Here is an 18,147-nt window from a genome sequence, read left to right on the forward strand (position 1 = left end):
GAGAAAGACATTATTGAATACAGTAAAAGCTATGAAAATAATTGGATCACCGGTCCAGTTGCACCTAATTAAGCAGCTAGCATTTTTCCATTTTCTGGATGACATAAAGCTGATGACATATTAGCAGATTCGAAACAAATTTACTGTCATGACGGATTTTTTATTGTATGATTTTTATGATTCAGAGTCAAAATTTGAGTTTGTATATCACATCTAGTATATTTCACTGTATATTAATGCCTTGATTTTCAAATTAGATGAAATGTCTAATTTGATTGATCATGATCATATTCACATTAGTGTTTTTTTTTTTTTTTTTTCTTTTGTCTGATGAACCCTGCTCTATGTTATTTCATTAATAGTAGTGTAATAGGGTATGCCATTAATTTCCGTAGCACTGGAATGATGATATTTTTATTTATATTTTTGTTAGAGCTGAGTTTAAAATTTGTAATGGGGGTGAGTTTTGTTTTTAGTTTGTTTATTTGTTTGAGTACGAAATTATAATGATTGAGTGTGTTTGTATGTGATGTGGGGTGAGTATATGCAATTGTTACACTTTTAGATCCCTTGTAATTTTTGTACTTTGAGTAGATAGAAAAGGTTTTGTAATTCGAACATAAATGAAAGAGATAAAATATGTCACTAACATAAATTTCCTTGGCTTGTTTCTCTAATAGGTTCACAATCTTTGAAGAATATTGATATAAATGTATACTTCGGTGGACCCGTTCACAATCCTGAAGGGATTGACGGATTCCCATTTAGAGGGGAGGGTATCGAATGCTACTACATGATGTTACGTCGTAAGTTGAAGACGTTGAATGATTTGAAGAGGAAAATAATGGACGAATTGAAATTGAATCCTGCTTGGTATGACATCAAGATTATTTATCGTTGCCCACAAGAAGTCCTTCATGAACGGATAAATTATGGGTATATGGCGATCAAAGAAGATAAACATGTAAAGATGATGTTTAATAGGATCCAGAAAATGCCCCAAGTAAATGCTGCTGAGTTGTATGTAAGTTTGGAGGCGCCTGCAGATAACACTACTGAGGTGGTGCAAGAAACAACTACGGCTTTACAATTTACAGCCCTAGATGATGGATGCACTACAATGGGAGGGTATACGATGGGAGGGTATACTACACAAGAAACAACGATGGGAGGTTATACGCTCCCATCTCAAGATCATGTTGCTAATACTAGTGAAACCCTCTATCGTGAAGAGACACATTTAGAGGAGGAAGACGAAGACGAAGATCATGTTGCGAATGATGGTGAAAATGTTGAGGTTGTGGATGAGTACGAAGAGAGGATTGAGCAAGGCGACTTTGAGAACGATGTGGATGAACATGAAGTCGTTCCCAATTTTGAAGAGGAAAATATGGAGGACCATGATGAAGGTGATGCAAATGATGATATTGGTGTCCAGTATAATAGAAATACGACCACTGGCTACAGACCTCCTGCTGAGTCATTCTACTCAAATACTTGGGAAGATATGGTTGATCCTTCACGTCTTCAAATACCATTTGTCTCTACTTGGGAAGATGGGATGCATTTTTCTAAAGGGTTGACTTTTGCAAATAAAGATGCGGTGAAGCATGCATTGATAATATACGCAGCAAAGGATAATAGAAATTTTATAATCCGGAGGTCGACCAAATCGAAATTGTGCGCCGCATGTGTTGATGACAACTGCATGTGGTATGTTGGGGCATACATGAAGACTAAATTCAATGGTATGTGGATGGTTACGTCTTATGTGGGTCCACACACTTGTATACCCTTTGGCCTAAAAAGAGATGGTAGAATGATGGATTCGCATTTTGTTGCATCAGAAATTGTGGGAAAATTGCAAAAAAATCACACTACACGTATTGATGACCTATGGGAGATCATACGTACTAAGTATAATCATGAGCTTTCTTACTATAAAGTATGGGACGCAAAACAAAAGGCAATTGCTAAGATATTTGGGGATTGGGAGGAGTCTTACCAAAAGTTGCGAAAGTTGTTGTTGGCATACTTGGATGAGGACTCAGGTACCCAGTACAGCTATCACACCATACCTAGGCCACACGAAGGTACTGCGTTACTACGCTATGTATATTGGGCATTCGCTCCATGCATTGCTGCATTCCAATATTGCAGGCCAGTGATTAGTATTGACGGGACTCATCTGTATGGTAAATACAAAGGGGTATTGATGATTGCAATGGCAACCGATGCTAACCAAAAGGTTTTGCCTCTCGCCTTCGCTGTTGTGGACAAGGAGTCAGGGGCTAGTTGGGGATGGTTTTTAGAGTGTCTCAGGATTTCCATAGAGCATGTCATACCTAACGATGGCATTTGTATTATTTCTGACCGACATAAAGGTATTAAATGTGCCATTCGAGAGTGGCCTAGACGTGAGGACGGAAGAGAACAGGTATATCATCGATATTGCCTTCGACATGTTGCTAGCAACTTCAACAGACACTTTGATAACCCGATTCTAAAGGCATTGGCCTTGAAAGCTGGATATGCGAGTAATGAAGCTAAATTTAAGTCCATAATGGAAACCATTAAGGAGGCCGAGATTAATTTACTGAGGGGTGTAGACCCTACTGATACGCGGATTGAACGTTATATGCCGTACACATATCTAGTGAGTGAGGATGTGGAGAAATGGACCCAGTCACATGATGGTGGAAGACGTTACGGGGCAATGACAACCAATATCTCCGAGTGCTTTAATGGGGTACTTAAAGGTGCCCGCGGTTTGCCCATTGCTGCAATGGTTCATTTCACTTGGTGCAAACTTGTTGCATATTTCCACGATCGACATAAACAAATTACTTCTGATCTCTCTCGAGGTAAGCTGTGGAGTGATTATGCAATGGAGATCTATAGCAGAAATGAGCAGAAAATTGCAGGACACACTGTGAGGAATTTTAATCATGCAGAGGGTGTATATCAGGTGGTTACCCCATACAATGACCATAGAGGTGGAGGGGGAAACCACAGTCATGAAGTGCGCATATTTGCTAGAACATGTGGTTGCAGAAAGTGGCAAAACTTGAAGATCCCTTGTTCACATGCAATTAAAGTTCTTCAAGATCTGCATCTCAATGCGACCAACTATATTGACCCATGTTACAGTTTGAACAACGCCATTCTCACATATTCACATAATTTTGTGGTACCAAAGTCAGAGTCTGAGTGGAGGGACGTTTCCGGACCACGATGGGTGCCTGACCCACTGCTGTTGCGGGGCACAGGTCGTCCTGTGAAGTCAAGAATAAGGAATGAAATGGATGGGGTACGGCGAGAACAGGGAAGCCGGAGGGAAGATCCGGACTTGAGGGAGACTCAACCGAGGCAACGATGCGGAGTGTGTCATCAAGAGGGGCATAACCGTAGAAGTTGTCCCAATTCCCGTGGGGCATCGACAAGTGGTACTGCTATAAACTAGGCAAGTGCCCTCACTGTTTTTATATAATATATTCAGAATTTCATTTTGTTATAGTTCTTTGCATTTGGAAACTAATGACCGTATTTTAATTTTTGGCAGGCAAGCGGAAACTCGATTTTGCTAAGTGACATTGTACGTGGGACTTGTGGTTATCTTCTGTATGGACAAGTGCTAGGTGACTATGTAGAGTCTGTTGTATCAGTATGGAGAAGTGCTTGGTGACTATGTAAAGTATGTTGTATCAGTATGGTTTAGTATGGACAAGTGGTAGGCAAATATGGGGACTATGTTGTATTTATTAGTTGTTATTTTGGTAATTATTGAATGTTGTTGTAATTGAACTATTTGCTGTCTATTGTACTTGTTACTATAGTTGCGTTGTGCAGCTTTTGCCTCTAATGCCAGCAATTATATTACGGCTGGCATTAGTAGCTACTACTTTAAAGCACATTCAACCACAGGGCCCTCCTTTGAAGCATTTTGTTGCTAGTATTGAATGTATTTTGTCCGTTAATAGGGAACCTATAATGGGTATGAATAGTAACTGTTTGAATCCAGTTGTTTGCATATGATGTACGAGCCATTTACCAGTATCATATGCTTTGTATCTACTTGTTTATCGCTGCTCATGTTATGTGTTCTGGATCTAGTTTACTGCTGCAGGGGAAGGGAAACCAATTATGGTTTACTGCTGCACGAGTGGGTGCCAACAACAAAAAAAACACAAAAAAACCCCAGTAGAAATCGACTCTATGATAGTCGATTTCCCATGAAAATCGACTCTCTGAGAGTCGATTTCCTATGGAAATCGACTATAAGATAGTCGACTTCCACTGGGGGATTTTTTTTTTTTTTTTTTTTTAATCCAGTTCGGAACTAATTTCAACAGGCAAGTCAATAGGATTGAAGTGGACTAAAATAGACTGAATGAACCTAATAGACCGAATTGGACTGCAGTGAACCGAATGAACCTAAATGGACGGAATGGACCTAGGTGGACCGAATTGGACCAAAATAGACCAAAACGACCAAATAGACTGAATTGGACCGAATTAACCAAAGTGGACCTAAGTGAACCAAATTAGACCGAAATGGACCCAAGTTGAAATCGACTATAAGATGGTCGACTTCCACTGGGGGATTTTTTTAAATTAGACCGAAATGGACCCAAGTTGAAATCGACTATAAGATGGTCGACTTCCACTGGGGGATTTTTTTTTTTTAAAATCCCAAGCATACACAATCAACAGGCAAGTGAATAGGATTGAAGTGGACTAAAATAGACTGAATGAACCTAATAGACCGAATTGGACTGCAGTGAACCGAATGAACCTAAATGGACGGAATGGACGTAAGTGGACCGAATTGGACCGAAATTGACCAAAAGGACCAAATAGACTGAATTGGACTGAATTAACCAAAGTGGACCTAAGTGAACCAAATTAGACCGAAATGGACCAAATGGGACTTAACATAAAGTCATAACCCTTGTAGGTCTTGCATGAAATACATATGCCAGATCAAACGAGCGCTAAAGTTGATGCCAAAGTTGGCACTTGTAAATAAAGTCATAACCCATGTGTTTATAGTTTTGATCTTCATGGCGGTCAACATGAGACCTATTATTCCCAACTATAAAATGCTCACTGCTTGTGACTAAAAATTAAAACTGGTTTTTCAAACACTTAGATAAACCATCTTGCTTGTACAAAACCATCAGTCACGAATTGCTGAAAATGAAGTCTGGAAATTTTCAAACACTATTTGAAAGAATCTTAACACAAGTTGATCGGACAAGTTCACAAAATATAAGCCAAACAATGTATAGAGGAAGTTCATACATCAAAAGGCACCATGCTATTCTCTCATAACTTGACCAATCAAAGACTTAAAAATAAAACGTATTATGCAGCTCTTATATTAGTTGCTGGGAAGCATAAGCAGGTCTCCTTCCATTAAGTTTACGCAGAATATGGTATCCTCAAGGCCATTCTTTGGGCAAGCCAAGGTCTTTCTGAATCTGGGTCAATGAAACGAGGCATGAGGAACTGTTCTGCTTCTTCGTCTATCAATTCTCTAGCCCATGCGACCCTCTTTGATGGGCAACTACCTGGCCCATAGCACCTGCATTTTTAATTGAAGCATTCCATACTTATTTAGTGTGCTATTAAGAATAAACTTTCATAAAGACAGCAGCATCCATTTCAGAAGAAAAGTCAAAGAAAAGAAAGTACAACCAACTCCACCAAAACAGTAATCCAACATGTTATCAATTCATTTTCATTTTCATCTCTACTCAGCATCAAAAAAAGGTTATCAATAAGCATCTGCACTTGTTACAAGCTACCAAATCATAATGGTAAAATTGCCGAAAATTTTATTGCAATTTATTAATTATATGGTAAAAAATGCGATGTTCATAATAAAGGCTTATGGTCATTAAGCACAGGAATTAGCAAGCAAATAATTTGAGAAGCATGGTGATGTGTGCTGGCAGCAGCCACACCAAATTGACTATGCTGGGATTGGACGCTTACCAAGTTAATTGAGTCATACTTTTCATCAGCATCTGTAAAACAAGAAAGGTATGTTGTAAGCACTTCACACACTAATGTAGAATGACAACAATTGAATTTAGCGGAAATTCATACAATCAATCTAGTATCAAGTAATTACATAATTTTTTAAGGTAAAATACAAGAAGCCCAACCTGCACTGTGCTTTCTGCTGCTTTTGATGCCAGGTACAACCAGGTTGGAGCCACAAGACGCGGATCATATTCTGTCATACTCTTTCTGAAAGCACAAAAAGAAGTTAAGCTTAGCAAGCAAAAGAGGTGATGCTATTTTTGTTTTTTGTTTTTGTTTTCTTGTTTTCACTTTCATCACTCACTTCATCAAATTCAGAATCCTCAGTGGCATGTTCACTTTCAGAGTCACTCAACACATACCTTGTTTTCTAACTTGGTTCACCCTTTGAGGTCTTGCTCTTGCTGGTGCAACTTCAATAGTTTCTTCAGTACTGGCAGAAGTAGAAGCAGAACCCGAATTTTCTTCATTTTCAGTCACTTGATTTACTTTACCAACCCTTCCCAACACAGAACCACTTTTCTTGTTGAATGGAGATGCCCTCATGTTTCTCACTTTCTTCTCCAGTGAAATCCTGGAATTTTCAGCAGGCTTTAACATGTCAGTTAAAAGCTTCTGGGCCAATGTCTGAGGCTGCTGCTTATTCGCTGCACCTCTCTTCTTTGCCGCTGCAGGGGCCTTAACTGCCTTAGCATTTGCAGCCAGTTTTCCCCGCCCTTTTTCCTCGCTTCTGGAGTAGCTACAACTTCTATCTCACTATCTTCATCATCATCATCATCATCATCATCATCAATGTCATTAAAGCCAGTTTAATCATCATCATCATCATCAGATATCTCCGAAACAGTTGCCAAGGGCTTCTTCTTCTGTGCAGCAGCAGCCCTTTTGCTAGGTTCTTTCTTCTTGGCTGGTACTTTGGGCACTTCAGTCTCCATGGCTGTCAGGCATAAAAACAAAGAGAAATTTACTGTGGGAATACTTACAGAAAAAACATTCCAACACATTCCCAATGATCACGGTAAAAGATCATGGAAAAATTCACAAGAGTAACCCATTATTTTTAGTGATGCTGAATCTCAAGTGGAAATTTTAGTTGGTGCTTGTAACATGGAAAATTTTTATCTATGTACATTACAGTATTTTCTTCTCTTATAATTGATTTTATGAAGAATATTGTCAGAAACACAATTTCTCACACAAGATCATATATTAACTGGTTTGCAAACAATATCCCCATATCATCCACTGTAATTTTTCTTACATTACAGCTGAGTTGTGTAAAGATCATAATAACACAACCTAATGAAATATAATAATATATATTTAACGGCTGATTGATCAGGAGATGCATCGAGGTTATAGGCAGCAAGTCGTTCTTTAAGCTCATCCTTTCCAAGGAAAAATAGAACATAGGAACAGAAACAGACCTTACCAGGAGCTTTCCTAGAGCCTGCTCTGTCTTTGGGTTTTGCTGCCTCAGGAGCTTTCTCTGGTAAATGAAGCAGAAGTAAACCAAAAATCAAACAAAAGAATCATATTCCCATATAATAAACATAATATTTTTTTACACTTACCAATTTCCCTTGCAGCCACAGATGACGAGACAGCTTCTGCAACAGATTCTGCATTATTTGCCTTCTTATTATTGTTCTTCCGTGGGTTCTTGGGTGCTTGTCTAGCAGACTTCATAGCAGCTTCACCCCTTGCTTTGCCTCTCATTTTCTTTCTTAACTCCTCTGACTCACATCACTTCTCTCTAGCTCCTAAATGACATAAAACTAAAAACAGTCAACAAATAGAAAGACAGAAAAATAAACAAATCATCACAAGGAATTGTTAATTTTTCAGTCATACATCGAGTTGCCCCTCCAAAGCATCAAGATCTGTCCTCCAAAAGGACTTTGGAGTTTCCTTTCTCAAATCATCAACCTCCTTATTGACCTTATCCCTTTCAGCGCATAACTCCTGAACCTTCTCAATGGTCAAGCTTCCAATTGCCATGGCCAGTAGATACTCATAATCACTTATCTGTACCCCATTACTACTGCTGTCAGCAGGAGATTTCACTTCTGTTTCTTCTGTATCATCAGTTGCACCAGCAACTTCTGCCTCAACAACTTTAGTTTTCTTTGGAAAAGGAGTGAAACCTTTTGTTTGCAGCTCAACAAACAGAGCAGCTCTCTTCCTATTACTTACAATGATCTCTCCCTTCACAACTGCAAGGATAAACCTAACCTTGTTTTCTAACTTCAACAACTCCATTTCACGTTTGTTCAGTAGAAATTTCTGCACAAAATACAAAAACTGCAATTAATAATTGTTTCCCTAATTTATGGCTGAAATTATTGAGTATCAGTGTTCTATTTGTGTTCACACAACAGGCCATGACATCAAAGGCAAAATAGACCCATTGTAATAAATTTGTTTTCACATACTCATTCTTCATCCCAACTATACACAAAACATTTTTTTTTTTTTTTTTAACAAGAAAGGTGTGTTCCAAATCACTCATCACTAATACATTGCCAATGCCAACTGCTCCACACCAACATTCTTTCAAATTTCCTCTCAAGATATAAATTCTATGAAGCAGCTTAACAAGCTTGCAATTTCTTAAAGCAACAAAGTTTTTCAGCAATTAGATTCTTCTGGAAAAAAAAAACAAAAAATAATAATAATAAACAAAATAGATTCCAATATGTTTGACTGTAAGTCTGCTATAAGATGCTTCCAAAAAGAGAATTTACTTACTACATTCAGGATTTCCTAGAGATTAATATTCATGGAGGAAAAAAATAAATAAAAATAGACCTATGTGGAATGTGGTCAACTTGTAAATAAAAATAATTCAGAATACTTGGGGATGTTGAACAAATTACTGGGAACTGTCAGCGGTAGAAGAAAAACATATGCTTGTCATGACGAATACCACCTCTATTTGGCAATAAAAATAAGTAGAGAAAAGAATGAAGCTGACATGGTAATCATCCATGTAATCACGACGGTCCTGCATAACAAATTAAACCTTGAACTTAGGACAAACTTTGAAACAATCATACAAGTCTTTTGAGTCCAAAAAATAGGGAGAGTTTTAGAGAGCCAGGTAGGGGGGGGGGGGGGAAGCTGTCTAAAACTCTCCCTATATGGAATGTGGTCAACTTGTAAATAAAACAATCATCAATCTGCATCAGTTTCCTATTATAAAATTCCATTAAAATATAGAACTGTTTCCATCAACTGATTGGCAGTACCATTCAACAGTATTTAGAAAAAAGGCCAAAACCTTCCAATGAAAATCTTCGTTGGACACAACCACAGAGGAAATTCATTGTATTATTATGACATCTTCACAAAAAAAAAATCTTGATATGAAAAATGTGTTTTGTCACGTCTGTAAAGAAGCCTTTGATGGGGAACAGCCATTAAATACACAGAAAATGCAACACAATCAATTAATTAATCACAGAAGACCAAAACTTTCCTAAAAAATTAAAGGATTGGCTGGCCCAAGCCTATGATAGGCTTTATCACTTTTATCATAAGGGTGATCATCAAACAACCAATCATAACCAGATGAAATCATAAAAAATTTAAAAGGAGTGATGCCAATTGTACAAACCCTTCTGTATCTGTCCTTATATCTATCCCTCTACCGTCGATCATAACCCCGCTCTCTTCTCCTCCTTTCACCTTCTTGTCTTGCTCTTTGAGCTTCCTGCATGATGTTTGAAGATTTACAATCACTTCGAATGAAATTCAAGTAAGACTAAAGAAATTGCAATCAGCAGTAAGTATCGTTAAGAACCTCTTCCTCTCGTGCTTTTCTCACTTTCTCTGCTTCCTCAAAGGCCTCTTTTTCAATCTGAAGTTACAGAAAAGATATGCAAATAAGGAACTGCTATTGATCTAGAATCTAAGAATAAAGTTTAAGGAGAAGGGCCACACCTCCCTGTTTGCAAATACTTCTTCCACAACTTGTGTTGCATAATCTGGGTCATCACAGATCAAAACATTGTCGTAAACTGACCCACCCTTTACCTGCATTATTTGACCCCATTAATCATATAGTTTATTCATAACAAGAGCAACATAATAATCAGTCTATCTAGCATAGTAGATTGAGACTTATGTCCTACCTGCCAAACCTCAATTCCTACATACTTAATTGGCTTAAGCCCATAAACATCAGGGTCATCTTCAAACTCTGGACATAGGAAAAAGGAAACCACTTAATGTCAACTTCAAATTTTTGTACCTGCGGTCCAAATTATTTTATATTTTATAATCAATGAAAAAAATTATATAGGTATGCTTCACAATACCTGGATTATCAATCCAAGGAGTCTTCCATTTTCCTTTATAATTGGGGTTCTTAATTTTCTGTCAACTCAAAAAAGCAAGCTCATGAGAAACTGCAAAGGAGAATCAAGCTTCAAGCATTTTTGTGTATCTCTTGAGCTCAATTGGCATACCTTGGGCTTCCATGGTCCTTTATACGCTGGATTAGGTACCTTTGGGGGTTTCCACGCACCATTCTCTTCATCATCCCAGTTATGAGGCTGATCAGGGAAACTAAATTATGAGATTTTTTCATCTTCTATCATATTTTTCGTTTTCTTTTATCTTTTCTATAGGCACCATATCACAAAATAGCAGCATTAAACAGCAAACTGGAAAATGGGAAATGAGGAGAGAAGTGGAACGTAAAGCAGCCTTTTGAAATATAGAGTGTACTGAAAAATAATGACAATTAGTAGTAGTGTTGGGTCCAACATCATTAAAGCCAGGCATTAATGATTATACATGGCTTTGCGTATGCATGGCTTCTTAAGCAATCAACTAACCTCTTTAGCTTTTGGGTCTGGAATTTCTTTTGGAATTGAATCATATCCCTGCAATACCAAGATAAACATTAATGGAAGCACATAATTTATATAGATACTAATGCCTGGCTTCAGTAGTTAGAAAGAAATATTTTTCGTTTTAATACCTCAGGTTTAACCTCACTAGGATCATCAATATATTCCCTATCCTCCCAGTCTGCAGGCTGTGAGATATGACAAATGACAGTCAAATTTCTAATGACAATTTCTAGAACTTGAATAGTTGTCATAAGAACAAGGTGAATCACAAACTATCGTAGGTCCACTTACAGATTTTCTGCTGTTGTTTCCAAAGTCCTCCAAGTCTTTAACAATTTCTTCATTCATCACACCATTGGCGCCAGCAGCATCACTATTCTTTTTCAAAAATTCATCCCTGTTCAACGAGCTGAAGATATCAAGTAATTTGCGTTCTCGAAACTTGTCCTCCTTCTCACGAACCTTCTTATGCAGCCAATCAGGATGTACTACCCTCTAGGGACGGGATTCGCAACCTGTTATAATCAACTCATCTTACTTCAGATCACACAAAAGAAAAAGGGAGATATACAAAGGAAAAAAATAACAATGAACAAGCAACAAAACCTGAAGCATTGCTGCAGGAATGGTAATAACTTTCTGAATTGCTGAACTAAGCCTTTGCTTGTAATAAGACCAGTCAATAATGGATCGAATGCCCACATCTGAGTATTACTTGCACCATCTCCGCACAAAAAGAAACCATTATTTCTGTGAATTCAAATGTGTACATGCTTTCTTTAGTACATAAACAAGAAGCAAATGAAATTACAGAAAACCATGGCAGAACTTTACCAGCATCAGTTTCAAATATTGCAACAGGAACAGCACGCTCACTTAAGAAAACCTTGGATGATGCATTTAAATTTGGCTACATGCAAGTGGTATAATTAAAATAAATGTCAGATAATTGATGAGGATTTTGACAGTTGACATAAAAAAAACAAACACCAATATGTCACTTTATAAAGCATGAAGAGCAGAATCGTACTTGGTTTTGAAAGTAAAGTTCCCCGGAAAAGATCCAGGGAGCACACACCAGATACCATCTCTATCTAATTCAAGTGGTTTTCCAATTTTTTCAACCAATACGCGAGCATTCTGAATTATTTTTGCTCCTCTATACGTAACTACTCCAGCCATTTCCATTGAGTACCATCTTGCACCCCTGGAAGAAATAAATGTTTGAGAGATAACACAAACACAGAAGCCACTGTAACAACAGGCTCCATGCAATTAATACATTAAACCAAATGGAAATCACCAAACTCAGTTGCGCATGACGTAACCATAGAAGGAATTCAGTATACACTTATGGGCAAGTTGTAATGAATCATAAAGCACTACCATATCCTGCAAAAACAATACGAGACTTTGTAACTCATCATCACAAATTGACTATATTCCAATTGTTCCAAAAGCTGATGAATACAACAACCACCTTGTGCTTCCTGGATTTTTATAGAATTTCCACTAGCCTTGGCTTCTGACAACTTCCCTTTCCAAACCTTGTGAAGTCCTTTGTATTCATACCTTCTGTCCCGAAAGCTTGAACAAGATCAAAAGAAATGCGACTTAGTGAAAAGAAAATGTAATTCAGGAATACACAGACGCACACAAAAGGACTTTCCTTTTGAATATTACAAATTCAGAATTTATAGCATACCAAAATTTTGAAACCCAAACGATTCTTTGTTAGTCACTACTACACATAGAAGCTTTTCTGGGCTGGAACTCTTTCAAGCTGACTTAGGTTTTCTATTATTTGCAAATCATATTGTAAAAGGGAAAATAATAATAAAGTTACCATAATCCATCTAGGAAAACACTATTTATTGGCCAAAAGTATTTAGCACAAATGCAAATATACGTTTCATTTTCTCTTCAATTCACCCCATCTGATTGCTCTAGTACAAAGTTGCTCCACCCTCTTGTGCAGAGCATGTGATTTTCCTGCAATCACATTACATCGTTAATTAACCCTTAAGAAAGAGGGCATCTGAGATAGAGTGTACTGAATTTGATGGGAAACAAGACAAGGCAACAATAAAACTACTTCAGCTCGTGTAATAAAACCATTTAAAATAAAATGTAATTTATGGTTAAGTATATGTGAATCTGTACTTGTTTTCAGAAGTAAATACTGCACTTGATTTAAAAAGCTGAGGAAGCTTTTGGTTTTTTCCTGAGAGCATTTCCAAGGTGATGACTTAACTATAATCAGACTATATAAGCAATAACAATAAAATGAAATTCCAACAACAATAGAAATAATTGATAAGGAAGATATACTTGCCTGTTCTAGGATCCCGACCGGCAAAAACAATGGGCTCCATGCCTCCATCTAGCTCTGGCAGAGCAACTTGCAAAGCTACCTGAATTGGGTGAAGCCCCAAGGTACTATTCAACCATTCCTCAGTTGTCTGAAATACCAGAGGCAATGCAACAATATAAGGCACATCAAGCTTCCTCAGTGCCTCAACAGCCCTGGGATGATCCTGCCTGGCTGGCCCCCCGACAAGTGCAAAACCAGTAAGTGATATCACTAAATGCACAAACGACTTCTTCGTGATTGGATCAATCAAATACCTCTCCACAGGCCCTAAAAAGTCAAGCCCACTGGCGAAAATTGGAATCACTTTAGCCCCTTTTGCCTCCAATTCCATAATCACAGCCACATAGTGACTCTCATCCCCAGTAACAATGTGACTCCTCTGCAAAATCAGACCAACAATTGGTGCATTTGGACCCTTAAGCTTCTCATTAGCATCCTTTTCTAGTATCATACCAATTCAAATACTCCTTCACATCCTCATACATACAAGGAGCCAAAGGATGACAAACCCCACTATCCAAATATAAAACCGGGTCCGAATACTCAATCTTGATCCCCTTCAGGGCAGGCACATAAGACCCAGAAATCATTTTCAAGAAAGTTTGCAGGTTATCAGGTGAGGCTCCTAGCCAAAACTGCAAAGTAAGTATATAAACCCTAGCATCCTGCGCCTTATCAGTAGGCAAATATTTCAAAACCTTAGGCAAAGTCCTTTCAAACTAAGTTAACATACTCTCTGCAAACCCAGCAGACTGCTTCTTTCTCTTAAAGAGCTGGAAAAAGGGGCTCTTTGACTGTCCCAGCTGTGACATACTGAAAGACCCCAGCTTGTTGAGTCTCATTACCTCAGGCATTGAACGAAACACCAACACTGCATCAAGTCTTTCCCTTTCTTTCTCCACAGCATCCTTAACCTTCAAAGCAAGCTCCTCTACAAAAATGAAAGACCCAATAAAGATATTGGCATCCTCAAGGTCTTTACAGAAGGCTTTATATGTTGATTCATCACGAAGCTCTTCAACCAAGTAATCAACAACTTGAAAGGAAGCGTTCCTCTGGTTTTGGTTGAGAGCCTGAACTGCGGCTGTGAGTGATGATTGGTATTGTGCTAGGGAGTACAACTGCAGAAAGAAAACAATAACCTTTTCACTGAAAGGGCAATAATGGCTGGTTCAACGCAAATGGAACCTGAATGAAGAATACAGCCTTACCTTTTCCCTGCTATAATGGACTCATATGCTTCTGCAGCATCAAATTTTGCCTGGTTTCTTTGAACGACATGCAATAGGTCACTCTTCACATTCATTAATTGTTGAACCGTGTCAAAAGATAGCTTCAAATAAGGTTTGTGCAAGCCAGAGAAATGGTTTTTCTGTCCAGAAGCATACAAAGATATCAGAATGCATATATAGGGATACAGAATTAAAATTGGACAGAAGAATAAATAATGATAATGATGTGCAAGGATATGACAATTAAATAACCAATCATAACAAGCCCACTATAGTAAATTAAGTCTGCAGGTGAATGATATAGATTATAAAATTATCTGCAACAATTATTTTACCATGGTACGACCTAACACTCCAAAAAAGATGATTAGCAAGAAAATGGGTTGAATAGACAACTATACACCCTAACTGCAAATTTGATGATTTCTTTTGCTTGACAAAGAATATTTAATCATGAAGCATACAAGGAAAGATAACAAAAAGGTGGAATGATATAGTTTAAATATTCTTTGTCAATCATAAATAAATCATCATATCCTATGCATACTTCCAGAATTTCTACAATTTAATGATAGGCTAACAAGAAAAGGCTAATGACCAAAAAGCAGAGCATAAGCCCAACTTCTGCATGAAGTACAAATTCAAGCAATAAAGATTAATTACCTGAGCCGCAGAAGTTGCACCATGCCGTTTTGACAGCTTACTCCGATCAGGTGCAATAATTGGATTCTCAAAGTTACTCACCAGTTCATCTTTCGGAGGTTCATATGGAGACACGTTTTCAAGTTCTGCTTTACAAGCAGCAAGAAAAAGTTAGCTGTAATGATTCTTTGTTACCGAGATTCTTCTTGCAACCTCACGTGTTCCACTTCTTTATATTTCTTTCTAATACCCCTTAGGAAAAAATATAAAGAAATGGAAGACCTGAGGAAGCAAGAAGAATATCGGAAACATAGAATCATTAAAACTAACTTTATCTTGCTGCTGCTGAAGCAGGACTTGAAAACATGCCTCCATATGAAGCTCCAAAAGATGAACTTGTGAGTAACTTTGAGAACCCAATTATTGATTTATGCCTCAGGTTGTGGGTTATGACGTGAACCCACGACCTGAAGCTTGAAGCCCATTTTGACGAAAATACTTTTCAGTAAAAAAAGATTAGAAACCTATTAGAAATAAGTCATGCCATGGAAAACAACACACCCACGAACCATTTACAAATTTAATTGTATGAAGTAACCAACCTCAGTATTAATCCTTGCTTTGGATATGGCATCATCCTTGAGCAACTTCTTCAATACCTGCACAAAGTTCACTAACCATTAGCATCAGAAGTTGAAAATCTCTATACACTGCCAATAACCAAAAAACCTGACAACATAGTCACTTGCCTTACGAAATGGAGAAACTATAAACCCAAAGGGTGACCCTCGAAGCTTTTTCTTGGACTCCTCAAGACACAACTTTTACATTTCTTGTATAAATATAGCTGAAAATAGAGCAGGAAAATTCTTTGTATCATCAAGGGACAATATTTCATTAATGTACAATGAAATAAGTCAAGATTCAAAAAAATAAAAAAAATCATTAATAAAAGAAATAATTTAGATTCATATGTTGCAAAGAAAGATTAATATGTCCAGAAAACTAACAACCAAGCAACATATAACCCAAAATTACAACGTACATCCTTTTTGTCAACTCGATGCTGTTCCGGAGGTTGGCAAAAGAAATCAGCATCAGCACGCATAGGCCAACCCAGCCGGAAACAATCATCTGACCTACAATTCACGCCAACATAACTTTTAATATACTACATTCTGTACATACGAAACTCATATAAACAAAGAAACACATAGTACCAGAAATATTCATTTAAATCATCATAATTTCTCCACTGAGAAAGCTTTGCTTTTCCTTCTTTGCTTCTTTTAGCTTCCTGTAAATCACAAAACAAATGGTAAGACAAAGCAGTCATATATCAATATAATAACATGCATTTTTATATACCCAAAAGAATGTGCAGAAGCAACACCTTTGCTATCGTCAAGAAAGGTATGGGAGTTACCACCTTCTTTAGAAAATACTCATCGTCACCACCATAGGCGGATGAAGATTGGTGATCGTCATGACCTTCTTGATGTATTCCTTGATAACCGAGTTACTATACTATATGAATGGCTTCTTTCATCAACAGGCTGGAAAGATACTTTACTATCAATGATTACTTTGCTCAACGAACCTAAACAACAATATCATTTTTACCTGAAAAATAGAAGAGTGGAAGACCTTGAGGAGAATATAAATGAAGGAAAATCTAAAAATGCAAATAATAGATAGGAATCAAGGGAGGGAGGCTGATGATCAATCCGCCAAAGACAAGAAGAGCAAGAAAATTCTGAAGAAAGTTATCACTCAAACCTTAAATGAAAACAAAAACAAGAAAAGACAGAAACAGATATAAATAGTTCGATCCTCATCATAATAACAAATGCTTCTTCGTATTCTATTGATTTATTTAATTTTTTAAATTACATATGGAAAATCAGGGTAACAGTTTTATCCTTATCAGCCAATCCTTATACATGTACATACAATGTAGAGACACAGTAAATGAACTTATGAAAATTTTGGAGACCGATATAAATAGTCCAATAGTCAAAATGGAACTACATCAAGACTAAGTTATAAACGAACCATGCACAAAAACAGGCAGTAACAACAGCAGTTACCGTCTTGAGTAACGATCTACAAGTGCCTTAGCTTTCTCTGGTGCAAAGAACCGTGCCTGCACATAGGCCATAGATACTAGCTTACATCCTTGATGTGTGCAATGTGTGTACGTTCTATATAAACATAATATAAGTGCCAAGGTTCCACAAAAGCATGATAATCATTGCAATTACATAAAAAGATACAAAACGAGGTGACCCCTTCCCAAAGAGATCCATGGTTTTAAACTTCAACTTGTACCCAATCAACCAAGCTTATACAAAGAGGAGTCAAAAGTCGTGAGGCTTTGCATTTGAGATACAATTATTCCATCAAAGTCCCTTAAAATATTTTAGTTGCAAATTAGGAAAATTCAACACTTCAACAGTTGCTCTAAACTTCAAGCCCTCCCATGTTAGTTCAAAAGAGGAGAGTTCAAAAATAAATAAATAAATAATTTTGAGTAGAATAGAAAATATATGCACAGGCATGCTCATTACCTGTCAACATAAGCTGTAATCTCCCCAACTCTTTTACCATTATATACTTGGAAAATAGTCAGCATGGATCCACAATTACACAACAAAACAACCATAACAATAATAAAGAAAAGAAAAGAAAATAATGCATCCACAAAACATAGAAAGCTGTAGTGCCTATTGTAGCTTGCTGGTATTACTTGTGCGATTGAGGTAGAAGAATGCGCATATGAACATAGACACATACATGATTACATGTATATTGACACAAAAATATACATATATGCATTTCAAAAGACACTATTATCGATGCATACATACATGTGTACATGAATTTCCATATACATGCATATGCCAATAAATATTCACATACTCACCTGAATAAACATCCTCTCTGCATCTCCAACTTTACCGTTTTCTTTGAAAATGATTCCCTG

The 18,147-nt window shown here is 37.3% G+C and overlaps 3 protein-coding genes and 2 long non-coding RNA genes across 7 annotated transcripts; 1 reads left to right on the top strand and 4 right to left on the bottom strand.

The window, feature by feature from the left end:
• The first annotated feature begins 681 nt into the window (after nucleotides 1-681).
• LOC126710547 (uncharacterized) lies at nucleotides 682-3,776 on the top strand. Its single transcript, XM_050411070.1, has 2 exons — nucleotides 682-3,463; nucleotides 3,563-3,776. The coding sequence occupies exon 1, from the start codon at nucleotides 794-796 to the stop codon at nucleotides 3,461-3,463; it is 2,670 nt and encodes an 889-aa protein (XP_050267027.1). The 5' UTR covers nucleotides 682-793; the 3' UTR covers nucleotides 3,563-3,776.
• A 1,253-nt stretch (nucleotides 3,777-5,029) lies between these two features.
• On the bottom strand, nucleotides 5,030-7,783 carry LOC126710555 (uncharacterized). 2 transcript variants are annotated; one of them, XR_007649687.1, is made up of 6 exons: nucleotides 7,626-7,783; nucleotides 7,484-7,540; nucleotides 6,414-6,988; nucleotides 6,140-6,258; nucleotides 6,001-6,032; nucleotides 5,030-5,587 (listed from the first exon to the last, which is right to left on the bottom strand). It is a non-coding gene; the product is annotated as an uncharacterized LOC126710555 (long non-coding RNA). The 2 variants fall into 2 exon arrangements; XR_007649686.1 differs by having other exon boundaries at nucleotides 6,174-6,258; nucleotides 7,479-7,540.
• Nucleotides 7,784-8,204: 421 nt separating this feature from the next.
• On the bottom strand, nucleotides 8,205-12,515 carry LOC126710553 (calreticulin-3-like). Of its 2 annotated transcripts, XR_007649685.1 has the most exons (16): nucleotides 12,394-12,515; nucleotides 12,217-12,305; nucleotides 11,944-12,120; nucleotides 11,748-11,823; nucleotides 11,520-11,663; nucleotides 11,205-11,428; nucleotides 11,042-11,098; nucleotides 10,896-10,943; nucleotides 10,524-10,610; nucleotides 10,374-10,431; nucleotides 10,188-10,255; nucleotides 9,997-10,089; nucleotides 9,857-9,913; nucleotides 9,671-9,766; nucleotides 9,029-9,058; nucleotides 8,226-8,337 (listed from the first exon to the last, which is right to left on the bottom strand). XR_007649685.1 is itself a non-coding variant. In XM_050411079.1 (15 exons), exons 6-14 carry the CDS (start codon nucleotides 11,259-11,261, stop codon nucleotides 9,701-9,703), a joined length of 591 nt encoding a protein of 196 aa, XP_050267036.1. In that variant the 5' UTR covers nucleotides 11,262-11,428; nucleotides 11,520-11,663; nucleotides 11,748-11,823; nucleotides 11,944-12,120; nucleotides 12,217-12,305; nucleotides 12,394-12,515; the 3' UTR covers nucleotides 8,205-8,337; nucleotides 9,671-9,700. The 2 variants fall into 2 exon arrangements, 1 of the variants encoding a protein (XP_050267036.1); XM_050411079.1 differs by lacking the exon at nucleotides 9,029-9,058 and having other exon boundaries at nucleotides 8,205-8,337.
• Nucleotides 12,516-12,808: 293 nt separating this feature from the next.
• Nucleotides 12,809-13,753, bottom strand: LOC126710554 (magnesium-chelatase subunit ChlH, chloroplastic-like). The gene is made up of 2 exons (XM_050411080.1): nucleotides 13,249-13,753; nucleotides 12,809-12,905 (listed from the first exon to the last, which is right to left on the bottom strand). Exons 1-2 carry the CDS (start codon nucleotides 13,736-13,738, stop codon nucleotides 12,826-12,828), a joined length of 570 nt encoding a protein of 189 aa, XP_050267037.1. The 5' UTR covers nucleotides 13,739-13,753; the 3' UTR covers nucleotides 12,809-12,825.
• A 3,380-nt stretch (nucleotides 13,754-17,133) lies between these two features.
• Nucleotides 17,134-18,134, bottom strand: LOC126710556 (uncharacterized). Its single transcript, XR_007649688.1, has 2 exons — nucleotides 18,088-18,134; nucleotides 17,134-17,307 (listed from the first exon to the last, which is right to left on the bottom strand). It is a non-coding gene; the product is annotated as an uncharacterized LOC126710556 (long non-coding RNA).
• Nucleotides 18,135-18,147: the final 13 nt, after the last annotated feature.

The sequence above is a fragment of the Quercus robur genome, chromosome 12, assembly GCF_932294415.1.
Source record: "Quercus robur chromosome 12, dhQueRobu3.1, whole genome shotgun sequence".
Lineage (NCBI taxonomy): Eukaryota > Viridiplantae > Streptophyta > Magnoliopsida > Fagales > Fagaceae > Quercus > Quercus robur.

Coding starts and splice junctions, on each gene's coding strand:
- LOC126710547 (XM_050411070.1), top strand. CDS start 794: ATGATGTTACGTCGTAAGTTGAAGACGTTGAATGATTTGAAGAGGAAA.
- LOC126710553 (XM_050411079.1), bottom strand. CDS start 11,261: ATGAATGAAGAAATTGTTAAAGACTTGGAGGACTTTGGAAACAACAGC. Junction 10,432..10,523: donor AAGGACCATGGAAGCCCAAG/GTATGCCAATTG, acceptor TTGAGTTGACAG/AAAATTAAGAACCCCAATTA. Junction 9,767..9,856: donor GAAAAGCACGAGAGGAAGAG/GTTCTTAACGAT, acceptor AACATCATGCAG/GAAGCTCAAAGAGCAAGACA.
- LOC126710554 (XM_050411080.1), bottom strand. CDS start 13,738: ATGATACTAGAAAAGGATGCTAATGAGAAGCTTAAGGGTCCAAATGCA. Junction 12,906..13,248: donor CGGTCGGGATCCTAGAACAG/GCAAGTATATCT, acceptor ATGTGATTGCAG/GAAAATCACATGCTCTGCAC.